Here is a 17,916-nt window from a genome sequence, read left to right on the forward strand (position 1 = left end):
AAAGTGGAAGTTAGCTAACTGTGCTATGGAAATTTTAGAAGAAGAGATACATACACATACTGGGTGAATTTCACAATCTCCATACGCATGCTTTAAATTTGGCTGGTTTCTTTATCTGTGCAATTCTATCTACCACTAGTGCTGATGAATTTCAGAGGCGGTGGGGGGGGGCTTGTTGCACATGGGCCAGGAATGCAGGTTCAATGTTTCTGTATTTGGATTTGGATAGAAGGCTTACATGCAAAGCTAATTTGGAGATAAGGAAAATGCAACATTTGCCTGGAAATCTCCACCATTGGATCAATGAGGTAACTGACGTATAATTTTTCCTGCTTGAGGGGAGCAGTGAGAATTAAATGGTACTTGAATTTCTCACTTTCCACATGACTTTGGGATTTGTAGGGGTAAGAGGAGAAGTGTTTTTGTAACCATTCCAATTCAAAGAATGGGCACTGTGTGTCTTTGGTTAGTGAGAAGTTGGAAGCTTGACATTCCACCTTGTTGCAAGGTGGTTCACAATGGTCAACCAGTAGGAACAGATTCAACTTAAGACCCAAGAGTGAGAAAGCTTACCAGTAGCTTCTCGAGGGTTGGTGGTTCTTCCCGGGGTTTTCCTGGGTTCTTCCTCCACCATTAATACTGGCCGCCATGCAGAGCCTAACGTGTGCTGAAAAATGGTGTTAAACCCCACAACAACAACAACAACAGACCCTTGAGTAAAATGACCATGCAGTGTGAAACCAGTGATTTTGTCAGAAACATGATTCTGGTAAGAGCTTCAGCCTGCTTGGGTCATGGGGACTTGTTGACAGATAGGACTTTTGTAAAAGACCAGCTGATGGACTTTGTAAAAAGCAAGGTTAAAAATAGAGGAAAGTTGTCATTAAATATAGAAAGGCCTGTTGACATTGGGTCTTTAAGACGCCTTTTGAAGCGGCACAAGATGTCAGGAACTTGACTTGACCGATCTTGGGTTTTTAAATTCTGGAGACAGACAGATGTTGAATTCTGCAAAATGCCATTCATGGAGCAGGAGTAGGTAGAGGCCAGAAGACTATTTTATTTGATTCATGAAAGACTGGGTCTTCCCTGTAAGACATAAAATCAATGAGAAAAGATGAGGTCTGTAAGCATGAAAGCATGTATCTTCAAACTGGGACCAAAGGTAATTACTAGTCAACTGTGCAACAGACTTTCAATGATGGTGAATGAAGCTGGGTACCTGTCCATGCTGGGACATGGTGATCTCCAGGTGGTCACTTGAGTGCCACCAAATATCGGAGGTGAGTACAAGATGGTGAGGAATAGGCAGCTGCCATAGCCATAATGTGACTGGTCCCACTGGTAGATGGCAGAAGTCAAAGCTATGCTGGAATTGTAGACTTGGTCCTGGGCCAGCCAAATTTGGAGGGCCATGTATGGTACAAGCCAATGCAGGAATGATCACCACAGCCAGTACCAGCATAAGATGATGCAATTTTAGGGCACTGATCAGGTTGGCTGCCATGCCATGTTAGTAATGGCCATATAGTTTCTGTGATGCTGGAATGTTCTGGTTGTGGCACTGTGGTCTAGGTAAAATAGATCATTGTACCCAGTTCCATTAACCAAATCATAGTTTGGAGATGAAGTAGACATGATCCATGGCCAATGTCTGGTACTGGCTATATCAGGAAACATCACCTTTGCTAGTATCAGGTCTGCCTGTGTGGCTGGACCACCATACCATGTCAGTATTCACCTGATGGTTAATGTCATAAAGTTCACATCCTGGTATTGAGGGAAATGGCAGAACTATGGCCGTGTAAGCTCCATCACTGCAAATTAACACTTGATTCCCTCAAGATGTGACAGCTTCCAACCAACAAAGGCTGAATCAGAAAACTGATTGTGGAGGTGGCATCATCAGTATTACTAATGACATCTGCATCGTTATGTGCAAGTTGGGTGGCACACTCATTTACCTGGATCAAATATGTGGCGGTGATCATCACCCATTTTTTACAGACAATAACATATCTTAGCGAAATGAATCAAGCATCAAACTAAATTTACTGAGAGATGAACACAATGAATTAAGATAAATGGCAGAGAAAATTGCAGATATAATCTTCTTACATGGAGAAAAAAAGTCATTTACTTGCCATTTACCGTATTCAGTCTAACTGTATGTTCTATAGACCAATAGTTAATTAAGTTAGCATCAAAAAGCTTACTGTATTCTGAACTTAAACAACCGATGTGCGAAACATTCATTGTAGATAACAACCAAGATTTAGATAGATACATATATAAAGTATTCTTTCCTGTGGTAAAAAGAAAATACAAAGAATTGCTCAATGGATAAAGAGGCATACAAAGTGGATCAAAATGTACTAGGTGCTGACCTGGCACAAGCAGAAGATGACCACTCATCAAAATGTACTAGGTGCTGAAACGGCACAAGCAGAAGATGACCACTCATCAAAATGTACTAGGTGCTGACCTGGCACAAGCAGAAGATGACCACTCATCTCACTTCCACTTTGGAATGCAGATTACTTTTTATAACTTTTTTCCCTAAATTTAAGCTGAAAGATACTGTGAATATCTTTCTAAGCAATGAGGGCTGGATCTACAATGAAGTGGATGTACTCCTTATCTATAATAAGTATATGTCGAAGACAGAGAAAATTAATGAAACTTGCAACAGAAAAATATGTCCAACTTAAATTAACCACCCATCTTACATTAATCTACACTTGATACCAACATTGCAAGAAAATTCATTTGTTAAGTAGTCTTATCCAGTCAATGATCACATAAACAAACTTTCTGATTACAATACTGTACATGAGAAATAATTACCTCAACAACATTGGGTACATCCTCAGTGCCTCTGACACTACTTACTCAACATTGGTGGGTAGGCCCTCAATGCTTGTGACACTACTGACCTCAACAATAGTGAGTACATCCTCACTGCTTACCTCAATAATAATCAGTACATCCTCAGTGCCATTGACACTACTGACCTCAACAATGATGGGTACATCTTAGTACTTCAGACACTACTGAACTGATCAATGATGGGTTCATCCTTAGTGATTCTGAGACTGCTTACCTCAGTTGCAATACTGTACATCAGAAATAGACCTCAACAATGGTGAGTACATCCTCACTGCTTACCTCAACAATAATGATTACATCTTCAGTGACACTAACACTACATACCACAGCAATGGTGGGTACATCTTCAGTACTTCTGACATGACTGAACTGAATAATGATGGGTTCATCCTTAGTGATTCTGAGACTGCTTACCTCAACAATGGCGGGTACATCCTCAATGTCTCAGAGACGACTTGATCCAAGTACTTCAACTCATGAATGTTATCATAATTTGGTTCTTCCTGTCAAAGATGACAATAAGATGATTTAAAATGTTGGATAAAATGTTTGGGTAACCAGCATACATGTATCAATTTGAGGTTAATGGCACATAAGCACAACAATGGCTATATGGTGCTGATTAAAAGTTCTAAACATGTTAATATTGAGAACTGCAGAAAAAAATGATACATACAAGCCATTCCAAAAGAATGTAAACAAAGTAATACAAGATAACAGATAAAACATGAAAGGTATATAATAGTATAAAATAAAAGACATAAAAGACACAAATATAAAATCCATAAAATAAAGGGTCAATGATTAATTAAAGTCCCAACTCTCAACACTTCAGACATACAATTGGATGGACATCCTAACTATTATATACAGAAATATTAGTGCACCTCCTCCTCAATAATTCATGCCCAGTTAACTTGCTAGCCCATTTACAATGTGCGGTCAGGTGTGGATCCCATTTTGTTCTAGAAAATATCAAATGAATTAACTCCTATTTGTTCCATGTGAAGTAAATCATGCTTAAAACTGTTAAATGAAACTCTGATATCGTGTTTATCTTAGCATCACAAAAAGCAGTTAGTGCCCAGACATTTAAACGACATCATGAAATTTTGCAGCTTTAAATAAGTCATTTGTTAAATTTTCTTTGCAAATAAAACTTCTCAGTATACTATAAATAACATTCAATGAAATTTCAATCCATGAAAATGTCAGTAATGTCTACTGGTGGCAGCACTTTTACAAAATACTGTATGTGTCGGCCTATAAGACGATACTTTTTGACCAGAAAATCTTAGCTTCATCTTATACTCCGAATCAACTTATGTATGGATTATGTCATCCAAATTGCTTTATCGTATTTTTTGTATGGAAAATAGTTCTCCAGAAGTATGAAAAGTAATGTGTAAGAAATATTTCATTTTCGGGAAGAGATTTTGTATGAAAAAATATAGGATCCCACATTTAGTAATTCAAACAATTACATGATCGTCAGTATTAAAAATTAACATACATCAGATATAATTGCGCTAAAACAGCATGCACCTGTAATGTACATGTCTATAATATACATTGTTTAAATCTGATTAAATATATGTGCATTACAATTGACAAGTTAGAAGATGAATAACCATAACAAAGACATATTCCATCACAATTTTCTTTTTGCACCAAATGATCAAATAAAACTTAAGCCCCATTGACAGAGTGAGAGAAAGAGACAGAGAGAGAGAGAAAGAGAGATGTCTTCATGATTGTTGTTGTTGTTGTTGTTTTGGGGTTTAATGCCATTTTTCAGCACACGATAGGCTATACATGGTGGCCAGTATTATTGGTGGAGGAAGAATCTAGGAAAAGACCGGAAAGAAAAACCGACCCATGAGAAGCTACTAGCAAGCTTTCTCACATACCCACACTGGCCGAATCCGAGACTCAAACCCATGCAGACAGAGGCGAGATGGCAGTGTTCCGTAATGGAGAGCGCTTTAGAACACTCGGCCACTCGGGGCCCCTTCTTCATGATTGTAAAGCTGTATTGTATTGTTCACTTAACCAGTGACTGATGTTATTCATGTTCAAGTGAAGTACCATATTGCCTATCAATTAATACCACAAAGAAAAACAATTCCTTCTAGTTTTTTTGCTACTTCCATTATCCAAGAATCCCTTGGCTTTGTAGTGGTATGCAGCAGACACTCTAACCACTAGGCCACAGGAGTGGTGTAAATTGATGTATAGGTGTAAATGACAGGTATGATATGCATGGGTGTAAATGAAAGGGATGATAGGTATGGGTGTAAATAATAGGTATGGGTTTAAATGACAGGTATGATAGGTATGTGTGTAAATGATAGGAATGATAGGCATGGGTGTAAATGATGGGTATGTGTGTAAATGATAGGTATGATAGGTATGGGTGTAAATGATAGGTATGATAGGTATGTGTGTAAATGATAGGTATGATAGGTATGGGTGTAAATGATAGGTATGATAGGTATGGGTGTAAATGATTGGTATGATATTTATATGTATAAATGATAGGTACAATAGGTATGGGTATAAATGATAGGTACAATAGGTATGGGTGTAAATGATAGGGATGATAGGTATGGGTGTAAATAATAGGTATGGGTGTAAATGACAGGTATGATAGGATTGATATTTATACATATAAATGATATGTATAATAGGTATGGGTATAAATGATAGGTACAATAGGTATGGGTATAAATGATAGGTACAATAGGTATGGGTGTAAATGATAGGGATGATAGGTATGGGTGTAAATAATAGGTATGGGTATAAATGATAGATACAAAAGGTATGGGTGTAAATGATAGGGATGATAGGTATGGGTGTAAATAATAGGTATGGGTGTAAATGATAGGAATGATAGGTATGGGTGTAAATGATAGGAATGATAGGTATGGGTGTAAAAGATAGGAATGATAGGTTATTGATGTTATATTTTTCAGCGAAAGATAGGCTATATAGGGTGGCCAGTATAACTAGTGGAGGAAGAACCCTGGAAAACCTCGGGAAGAACCACTGACCCACAAGAAGCTACTGGTCATTATTATTATTTTTATTATTGTTATTATTATTATGTACCCATGTTAGCCAAGCCTGAGACTCGAACCCACGCAAACTGAGGTGAGATGGCAGTGATCTGGAATGGTGAGCACTTTAGACCACTCGGCCATCATTATACTTGCAAAGAAAATTAGACAGCATGTGAAATTATCATTCTTAGGATTTAGCCTAAATGGAGTCTATATGGATATAACTACACCTCTCTCTAAATAACTCGTGCACAACATTTCCACAAACATTAGCTGCACTATAAGCGTGGGCATGAGTTACAAGGGACCTCCAAAAATTGAAACAAATCCACTTATACATCGAGAAAACCTCATGTGGGGTCAGGGAACTGGGCTGTTTAATAACTAAATCCTCGTTTTACAATCACATTGATAATAATTGTTAATAACTCACTTTTTCTAATGAAACTGTTCATTATTCTGTATAAATATCATTTATTTTCAAAATGTCCAACATGTGAAAGATTATTCCAACTGGTTTCAACAACCATCACGTGTACATGAAAACATCGGTGTATTACATCACTTTTTGTTTTGCTGATTAGTTTGGTTCCTGGATTGGTATTTAATAGTATATGAAAACATCGGTGTATTACATCACTTTTTGTTTTGCTGATTAGTTTGGTTCCCGGATTGGTATTTAATAGTATACTACCAAGCTGGGAGTCAAAGTAGCAAGGAACTAGACTAACTGTTGAGACACCACCAAACAAGATTCTGTTTATTCAAAAACTAGCGATATTTATTTCGTGAGACAATCTCCTATGCCGAAACTTAAATTTTGTATTGTTCAATTGATGTAGTGATTTCAATATTGATGTAGTGATTTCATTGAAAGTAATAGTGAAACTTCTTATCATCCTTGAGAATATCTCTAAGTGCTAGTTCAGGAATTCTCTGAAAATTGCTTGCCCACAATGGTCCGTATCTGTGAAATCAAGCTCTTTATTTTACAAAGTATTTGTTTTGCTTGGTTGCCTTGCTACCTTGGATCACAGTACTGTTATGAATGAGTCAATTTAATTAAGGTATTTTATGTTGCATACACAATAACATTTATAACAGTGTTTGATTGATCAAATAAAATGAGTTAACCTGACACATGACTGGGGTTGTTAGGTTTTAAGTGTGTAGTGTAGGATTTTGTGCCTTTTAACTTTTTTTTATTCCATCTCTTTTTTTTGATTCAAAAGACATAATTAACATGATAATACAAAGGAGACCAGCTTTTAATTCAGCACAACAATAAAACAAATACTTCCACAAGTCAGTTTTCAAAATACGGTCAGCACTTAATTAGGTTCTCAGAGAAATGCTTGTGGACATAGCTGCTACAGTAGATTGACACATTTTACGTTTAAATACACAATGCATTTATGATGTTTATACTTACGAGGAACAAAAAGCCAGAATTAAAACACAAATTTCACCTAATAAAAAGTATTTAATTGGCATTTAAATATTAATGTACTGCCTACACGAGGTGTAAGTGACATTTTCATTGATCAAACTTTCCTTGAATATCTTTAATTACGGTGTACTAAGAATGTCGTTTGGAGAGAAAATGTAACCAATTATATGACTTCTTATTAAAAGTTGATAATTTCAAAATGTTGATTAACATTTCCATCTGACATCTACCATTTTTTTTAAAAAAAATGAGCGATATATCAACTTTTCAGTTACCAATATTGATCGTGATTATCTTAGTTAAAAAAATAGGAATACATTTTTTCAATATATGTTCTGGTTTTTAAAAAAATGGCGTCCACTCCTGACCCCGCATTATAAGCGGGTTTGCGAGTTATCAAGGGAGTGGTGTATTGTGAATATTTAAACCCTGATGAAGCATTGTATGTATTTTCATAGTTTACATTTACTGTTTCATTTATTGACGTTTTCTCTCTTTGACAAAAGCTTCAGCTAGTCTAAAACACGGGCAATAAGGTAAAAAAAAACAACCAAAAAACCACAGAGAGATGAAATCTCTCTCACTCACTCTCATATATCAGACCATATTTTATTTTGATCACGAGGTGCAAGAAGAAAAATGCAATGGAATACATCTGTATCTCTCTTCCCCAAAAATTGTGGAAAAAGCATGTTATCATTAATGATGCAATTTCCCCATCGCTGGCAATCTGAAATAGCATTCTGTGATACTTCTAATACTTATGACATTGGAAGATATTATAGTTTAATTTCATACAGCATCGCAATTTTAATCCTATCTGTAACTCACCAAATTTTCAGGTCAGCGTCATTATATGTAGCTAAAAATATATAATACATTTAAAATACTGTGTGTGAAACAAATTAGGTACTTTTAGTTACATTTAATGATCCTGACAGGAGTTACAGATAGGATAAAATTCGCGATGCTGTGTGGAACAAAGTGAAAAAGACAATCCAAGTTATTGATCTGGCCTCATATAATATTCAGCATTGACTTATAAATGGATGAGAGATAGAAAATTTGAGAAATTTGTTGATTCGACTTATACTCACCATTATCTTATTGGCTGGCAAATATGGTAAATACCGATTAAGTTTTGTCCAGTGAAAATCATGTTGAATCTTAGAATTCAGTTTCAGTATGATCGTCATAAATATGATGCACTGTCTTGTATTCAAATATAAAATGTGTCAATCTATAAACACAGTTATGTCCTTGAGCAATTCTATGAGAACAGGTATGTTCTGATTGTGTTTTGATCTTCTATTTGCAGATGTGATTGTTTTATATGTTTGTTGCATTGTTACAATCAATTCAGAGTATATCTGCTTTGCATCATCATGTTAATTATGTCTTTTGCATCAACTCGAAAAAGAGGGTAGAACTTACAAGGCATGTAAATCGTAAACTGTAAGAGCAAGTAGTCAGGGTAGTATGTCAGGTCAATTCATTTCAACTGACCAACTGACCATTGTTATAAATGTCAGTACTATTATGTAAGTAACATAATTAAAGTATCTAAAATAAACAGCAGTCTATCCTGCTAATTGGCAAATATTATAAATGATAGCAAGGGAAGCAGGTGAAAGGCATACTCAGCACATTCAAGTGTTTGTTTCACAGATATGGTTCATTACAAAAATTCCAAAGTTTCTTGTATAACTTAAAATTCCTGAATTGGCACTCAGAGGTTTGCTCAAGCATCAGCAGATATTTCATAACTAGCAGTGAAAATGTGGTATCCATGAATAATTAATAAAACAAATTATAAAATCAAGTTTTGATGTTGACAGTTGTGGTTCCATGAATTAAATGTCTGTAGCTTTTGAAAAAAGAAAATCTTGTTTTGTTATGAATCAACACTCTACTCTATCCACATTCACATGAACAAACAATGACATCATACAAAATATATTTGCAGGTATACGTGTTGGGAGTTGAAACCTCTTGAAGTAAGGTTTTTAAAGATTGTACGGACATTGGCTATCTTGAAAATAAGGTAATTTATACAGAAAAGTGAATGAGTTCATTGACAAGACAAGTATTCCAACAATTACTAAAACCATTAAACAATCTCCCCTCCCTCCACCTGCCTTCTCACTGTTCATGTCCAGTCAAGATGGTATCCCCTTCTTAATTTTTCACAGGTCCCTTGGTCACTTATACTGCAGTCTGTGTTCCTCTACCCAAATATGTGCAAGTTATCAAAGGAACGATGTATTGAGGACTATTCAGTGACCACTGACCCCACCAAGTAGGTGTCCATCTGTACAGAAACCGAAAGGTATTTGGGACTATTTACAGTGACCACTGTCCCCACTGAGCAGTGCACAATCATATATGGGACTCTTTACAGTAACCACAGACCACATTCAGCAGATGACCAGCATATATAGAAACCATAAGAATCTGTGATTATTTACAGCGACCACTGATCACATTCAGCAGATGACCAGCATATACAGAAACTATAAGTAATTATTTACAGTGACCACAATCCCCATTGAGCAGGTGACTAGCATATACAGAAATTATAAGCATTTGTTATTACAGTGTGACCCCACTATAGCACACTCTGTTATAACACATGTTCGGATATAATGCGGTCATGGTGTGGCTCCCGAAATTTCATATACATGTATTTTTATTGTGCACAAAAAAAATTCTAAAGTATTACGAAAAAAACCCGCAAAATGTTGCTTATCATTTTGGGGAAGAGATCGCGTATGAATAATACAAGACAATCGTGGCTTAACTCCTGAAATTTTATATGTATTTTTCTTGTACACGAAAAAGTATTTTTTTTTCTTCTTAAAAGTAAACAGAAGAAAAAAACGCATAAAAAGTTTATTCTGGGATCGCGTAGGTCTTCACCAATGTTGCAAACTTGGATTGTTTTTCCTTACTGGCTGCAAAACATACCATGTGGCTTTTTTATCTGTTGGCGACATTGTTGGCTGTTTAAACGTTTATATACAACCATTGGTTTGGAGTGCAGAAATTCAGAGGCCCCATGAAAGGAAGCCGCAAACTGGCTATAAAATGCACTGAAATGCATCTATTGTTACATAGACAAATTCTTTGTCCATACTGACAAACCATCTAAACAGTGCATTGTTATATCATAATCCGCTTATCCTGAAATCTAGCATGAGTTCTGTATGTTGTGAAACATACGCTTTTTTGTTGTTTACATTTCTGGTAACGGAGATCAACCGGGCGAGGCATTGTCTCATAATCTATCATTCATCGGATTTTCGGCCGATCGCTAGTAATTAATATATTTACAAAGACTGACATTTGCATGTGGATGGTAAGTAAAATTCCTCTTCGTTTCACTCAGAATTAAGTTCTTCAGAACGTTCACGTTTTCTGTAATAATCCCTATCAGAACACCTGCATCTCTATCGTCTGTTGACCCTTTGTTAATTTTCAGATGCATGCATGGAAGGCAGCATGACGCTGCTACCACAAATGGAGAAGAAAAAAATACATCTTACTTTTTGGTTTATTCAATAGGCATAGAGGGACAGTGACTAGAATAGTCTAAACGACAGCCAATTCCTTTTTAAAAATGTCCCCAGATAAAATAGATTGGTGACATTTCAAAGGAAACAGATTACCTTTGAAGCACTGACTGTTATGAAAACGTGCTCAGCAAATGAAATAAATACCAGTCTCAATCATGCAATACAATTATTTGATGTTGCCGCCACAATAAGAAATGGGCATTCGTTTGGTTCTCCAAAGCTGTCCTTTAGCAGTGACTTCAATAGCGCATGCACCCTTCATCAAATAAAGCCGACTACAATCTTTCAATAACAGCAAAGAACTTTTCTTCAAAGGAAGTCAGTACCAAACTTAAATAAAAGTGATGGAATCTGATGGATTTTTGCATTTTCCAATGTGATTGGAACATATTAACTGTGCTGTGAAAGTTTCCTTTTTGTAGGAGAAAGTTTATGCTTACGAACGCTACCAACGGTGGCTTAAAATGCAAACTAACTTTTACCGACTTGGAACGTACTTTAAAGTAAATGTGTTTCGTCATTTGCTACATGATTGTGCTGTGTTTTTCCACTGAACTCAGACCAATATGACCTGTTACAAAATCAATGAATATTTTAAAGCTGTGTGTGTGCATATTTTCGATGGAAACACTTGTATTGTGGATTCAATGTATATGATGAGGTTTGCAGGTGAGTACACAGTGTTGATACTCTATTCATGCTATACATCAGACATTTATATATAAACAGGATTCACGTATATGTACCAATTCATGGTTCTCTAAATAAAGTAAACTATTATATTATGTCTTCTGTTTTCACTACAGGTGTATTTGTCATTTAATATGCATCAATTCAAGATGGCAACTGTGCCGACGAAGCACGTATTTTACCGCCCGCATTTATTACCCACCCCCATCCCCAATTTTCTTTTTTTTGGGGGGGTACATTTTCTTCAGCTAACTGACTTGGTTGCTTATTAACACGGTTCAGTTCATAACACAGTCGGATTCTATGGCTCCCAACTACCGTGTTATAGCAGGGTCACGCTGTATTTAGTGACCACTGTCCCCATTGAGCAGGTGACATCATATGACATCATATATAAAAACGTTAAGTATCTGGGACAATTTAACCATTTACCATGACCAATGACCCATATAAGCAAGTGACCAATATATGTAGGAGATTTTGATGATGACCATGGGGCTTGACCATGATGAGCAGCCAACTATTATATACATGTATGGAGATGAACAGTTATACAAGTTTAAGTTCAACAGATGAATTCTGCAGAAAACGTATGTTGCTATGATGTAAACAAAGTCCAGATTTTATGTTTGTCACAACTACAATGCTGTTCTTGCCAAACAAAAGTAGTACTGTGCTTTCATTGACTTTTATCGGTCACAATTTTGTGATTTTCAGAAAAATTACACTTTCAGCAACTGTATTTGAATTGGGTTGGGGAATTGCCTAATTGATTCCACAGAAGGACTATTGTACTCATTGTGGAGATGGGTCAACTGGTTCCACTACAATGCTTATGCTCATTGGGGAGGGAGTCCTATTGGTTCCACAGAAATGAATATTTCTCACTGGAGAAAGGGGTTCAACTGGTTCAACAGAAAGGAATATTGCTCATTGAGGGAAGGGATCCTATTGACTATTGCTCACTGGGTCTTTAAATTCAAGACCTGTAGTACTCATGAAATCTAAGAAAACTGGTACCCCACATAAAAATGAATAAATTTCACTATCAAATAAAGCTAGCAGCATCAAACAATATTAACCTGCCCCAGAACACTGTCCAGCTCTTCAATGAGTTTTTCCTGAATCTCTGGATGGACAGCCATTGCATAAAGGAAGTAGGTCAGCAATGTAGCTGTTGTCTCATATCCAGCAATGAAAAAAAGGAATGCTTGTCCAAGAATTTCACCCATGTCTAACCCTAGAAAAAAGAAATGCATAAAATATGTTTGATAAATGGTTTATTATGCAACTAACAAACACCTTTTTTTAATGCTTATCAGCAATCAGTGCAATGTATACATTTGCTGGGTACTATTCTACACAATGTTTATAGCTTCAGTATAGTCATAGTGTAACTGAGAAATAATGATTGCTCTCTGCAGTAAAATAATAATAGTTGCTTCTGACCTATTTCCAGATTTCATACTTGCATACACTTTATGCAATAAAACAAAAACAATTGCATGTGGATACTGGTTGTTATTTTAGGTCTTATGGACTCAATCTTAATGACAACTGAAATCTGAAGAAACTCATATCTGCCATCACATAAATTGCTAGCAGATCTGGATCACAAAAGGTTGTTAGGAGTAATCTGTAGAACAAAAACATAAGGCGTGATCTGCTGATGCAATATGTGATGGCAGATCAGGGTCTATGTTGTTTGCAGTTGGGCTTAACTTATATGCAACTATATACAGTATCACACTTTCATTACAAGCACAGGAGTAATGTAATTTTGTAAGGTAAAAGGTGACTTTGGTGAGATAGTACATGGGTTAAGGCACATTTGAAAAGAAAAACAAAACTGATGCTGTAAAATGCTGATATATAAAAATGATGATAAAAACACTAACAACAAATACTGATGATGCAGAACATTGACATCATATAGTGATGATGTAGAACACTGACATCAAATACTGATGATGTAGAATACTGATATAAAAAATGATGAAAAACACTAACATCAAATACTGATGATGTAGAACACTGACATCATATACTGATGATGTAGAACACAAACATCAAATAATGATGATGTAGAATACTGATATAAAAAATGATGATGTAGAACACAGCCAAAAAATAATGATAATGTAGAATACTAACATCAAATAGTGATGATGTAAAACTGACATCAAATACTGATGATGTAAAACACTGACATCAAATAGTGAAGATGTAGAACACAGCCATAAAATAATGATAATGTAGAATACTAACATCAAATACTGATGATGTAGAACACTGACATCAAATAATGATGACGTAGAACACTGACATTAAATAATGATGATGCAGAACACAAAAATTAAAGTCAGGTATGGTTTCATTAATATAAAGCTGCATAAAATGTATGGGTTCAACAGGCATTGGCCATGACTTAAGGGTTCAACAGGCATTGGCCATGACTTGAGGGTTCAACAGGCATTGGCCATGACTTGAGGGTTCAACAGGCATTGGCCATGACTTGAGGGTTCAACAGGCATTGGCCATGACTTGAGGGTTCAACAGGCATTGGCCATGACTTGAGGGTTCAACAGGCATTGGCCATGACTTGAGGGTTCAACAGGCATTGGCCATGACTTGAGGGTTCAACAGGCATTGGCCATGACTTGAGGGTTCAACAGGCATTGGCCATGACTTGAGGGTTCAACAGGCATTGGCCATGACTTGAGGGTTCAACAGGCATTGGCCATGACTTGAGGGTTCAACAGGCATTGGCCATGACTTGACTAAATGATGACATTGTTAATTAGTTAGTCCACTTCTTCCCATCTGGGACATAAGGATGCAATTATCTTCCACCATCTTGGTCAGTCTTTGAGCAATGGCTTGTGCCTTGCCCAAGGAAAGTCCTATCTCTTCCAGCTCAGTCATCACTTCCCATCTAAGGGCTACTATGGGTATCCGTTCTTGTGGCATCCTCATTACAAGCCTGAGCCATTTGATCCTGCACATCTTGATCTCCAGGAAAATGTTGTTACATTCCATCCTTTCATATAGGTTCACACTGGAGATCTTGTTTGCCCAATAGATGCTGCAGACTGTATGGAGGTGACTATTGTGAAATGATTTGACTTTATTCATGTCTGTCTTCACTACTCTCCAACACTCAGAGCCGTACAACAGTACCAACTTTAACAACAATTATAAGTTATAACCCTGCTAAATGCTGACAGAGAAATCAGTCAAGGTGTCAAGAAAAACAAGCTGTATAATTATGGTAATTATTATTTGTAAAAAAAAATCTATCAATCATTACTAGGCAAAATAATAATGCAGAAAGATGATAATCAATATCAAGCTCCATACCAGCTTTGATGGAAAAGCAAAATTAATTAAGAAATTTACCACTAAGAAACAGAAAAAATGGGTGGGTCAAACAGGAGCTGTAACTCAGCAATAGGTAATGAATGCTGCCAAATGATGTCAACCAATGACCCATCAATACCCAGCTGCATATCAAGTTCAGTTGATACCAAATAAATAATTAAGCAATTAATTGTGTGGAAACTAAAATGGATGGGTCTGACAATCAGGGGCTATTACTGTGCAAAAAAGTGATGCCAAGTGCTCACAACTGAATTCAACCCAGGACTCAAGAAAATCAAACAGCGTACCAGCTTTGGTTGAATCTAATATTAAAGGATTTAATCCACGGAAATGAATTTGGTTGAGTATGAAAATCAGGGGCTACAACTCTGCTACATGATGATTCAGAATGAGGACAATCAAATGCAGACTAAGTCTCATCAGCATCAAAGCTGCATACAAAATTTCATTGAAATTCAATCCTAATAGAGGGAGATATTATGCAGAAATTAAAGTGGGGTGGACAGGACAGATGGAGGAATGGATGGAAATATAGGAGGAAGGGAAAGTATAGTTTAATTGAGCTTGTTACCTATGAAAAGTCAACAAACAAAACCCCAAAACCTCAACAACACTACCATCAATAAAAATTACTGAGAATAAACTGCACAACATCTCAACTATTTCACTTTAAAATTTATCACTCAGAATCTTGTGGTAAATTTTAATTGGACTAAATAAATAAAAAGAAAGACTAAGTTTTAATAACTTTAATCAAAATGAATAAATAAAATGAAACACTAGATTTCAATAACTTTAATTGAAATGAATAAAGAAGTAGGACAAGATTTTAATAACTTTAATCAGAGTTAATAAATAAGATGGAAAGCTAGATTTCAATAACTTTATTCAAAATGAGAAAATAAAATGGAAGACTAGATTTTAATAACTTTAATCAAAATGAGAAAATAAAATGGAAGACTAGATTTTAATAACTTTAATCAAAATGAATAAATAAGATGTAATGCAAAATTTCAATAACTTTAACCGGAAGGAATATATTAGATGGAAGGCTAGATTTCATTAACTTTAATCAGAATGAATAAATAAAATGAAAGACTAGATTTTATTAACTTTGATCGGAATGAATAAATAAGATGGATGATTAGATTTAAATAACTTTAATCAGAATAAATTAATAAGATGGAAGACTAGATTTCAAAAATTTTAATCAGAATAAATTAATAAGATGGAAGACTAGATTTCAATAACTTTAATCAGAATAAATTAATAAGATGGAAGACTAGATTTCAATAACTTTAATCAGAATAAATTAATAAGATGGAAGACTAGAGTTCAATAACTTTAATCAGAATAAATTAATAAGATGGAAGACTAGATTTCAATAACTTTAATCAAATAAATTAATAAGATGGAAGACTAGATTTCAATAACTTTAATCAGAATAAATTAATAAGATGGAAGACTAGATTTCAATAACTTTAATCAAATAAATTACTAAGACGGAAGACTAGATTTCAATAACTTTAATCAGAATAAATTAATAAGATGGAAGACTAGATTTCAATAACTTTAATCAGAATAAATTAATAAGATGGAAGACTAGATTTTAATAACTTTAATCAGAATAAATTAATAAGATGGAAGACTAGATTTCAATAACTTTAATCAAATAAATTATTAAGATGGAAGACTAGATTTTAATAAATTCAATAAGAATGAATAAAAGATTTCAATAAATGAATAAATAATCACCATAAATTTTTAACATTGCTTTTTGCAATATATCTGCATCAATGTCACGCTGACAACAAATAACTATTATTTCTAACTGTCAAGTCTAAAAACTGATCACAAGTTTCGTGATTGGGCATTTTAACACTTATGGATTTGTACTTTCTGTTGCTTTCCAAAAGAGAAACAACTTTACTCCAATCTCGAAGCCACAAAACTGCTGTCTTATGTGAAGAGTCAAATTCCTTATTGCAATGAAGCTAAAGTAGCTTACTGGTTAGTACATGGATCTTGTGACATGAACAGTGTAAGATTTAATCCAAATATTGGATCAGTCCAGGTTGTCGGCTGCGGTGTGTCCCTGGACAAGGCACTTGATTCCAATTGATTTAGCATGCTATAATCTCCATTTTTTGATGTGCCATAAAACCACTACACAAACAAACAAATCAATGTTTCAAAAGTTGACCAGAATTACAGGATAAGAGGTTCAGTAAAAACTTGCATAATTACTATTAAACATTGGCAATTATTTTGAAAAAACCCCAAACATACTTAAAGGGAAGTATGATTCTGTGAACCTAGACTTATATCTCTGAAACTGAGTCATTGTTTTCAAATGTTTATGAATTTTATTCCAAGATGACTTAAGGTACAAATGTACTGGAGAATTATTGACCAGTTTTCCGATAGTTTTATGTAATCATTAAATTGGACACAAATACTTTCTGAAAATTTAGTTGCTGAAAGAAAATAATAATGTGCAAAAATAAAATAATAACTGAATAATTATATAAATTAAACAAGCTGTTTGGTACGAAATTTTACGATTTGCCATATAAAACATTTTAATGTGATTGCAGCTTTCAATCAAACATTGTTTTGACACATTCAAGTTGTAACTAAATCAAACCATTTTCAAATCAAAAGCCCCAAGTGGGGTTGAGATTGCTCACATTGTTAAAATCTGCAAAATAGCCAAATGCTAGGACATCTGGACCATTACAAAGATTTCTGTAAAACTATCTTTCAACGCTGCTGATTGCACATTATGTGTTTCTGTATTTTTTTCTGTCTTCATTATGTCTCAGCGTCATTTGTTTTATATTAAAAAGACTCTATGACAAAATACTTT

General features: G+C 35.1%; 1 protein-coding gene across 2 annotated transcripts in view; it reads right to left on the minus strand.

The window, feature by feature from the left end:
- The window catches only part of LOC149776689 (cytochrome P450 3A24-like), a 119,796-nt gene that overhangs the window by 17,231 nt on the left and 84,649 nt on the right, over positions 1-17,916 (minus strand). For both annotated transcript variants that reach the window (XM_089941226.1, XM_089941225.1), the window contains exons 11-12: positions 12,749-12,906; positions 3,304-3,392 (exon numbers count right to left, since the gene is read on the minus strand). In XM_089941226.1, coding sequence (XP_089797352.1) covers positions 3,304-3,392; positions 12,749-12,906 — 247 coding nt within the window. The remainder of the gene's footprint in view (positions 1-3,303; positions 3,393-12,748; positions 12,907-17,916) is intronic.

The sequence above is a fragment of the Sinohyriopsis cumingii genome, chromosome 18 (assembly GCF_028554795.1).
Source record: "Sinohyriopsis cumingii isolate HCF-2022 chromosome 18, ASM2855479v2, whole genome shotgun sequence".
Taxonomy (NCBI): domain Eukaryota; kingdom Metazoa; phylum Mollusca; class Bivalvia; order Unionida; family Unionidae; genus Sinohyriopsis; species Sinohyriopsis cumingii.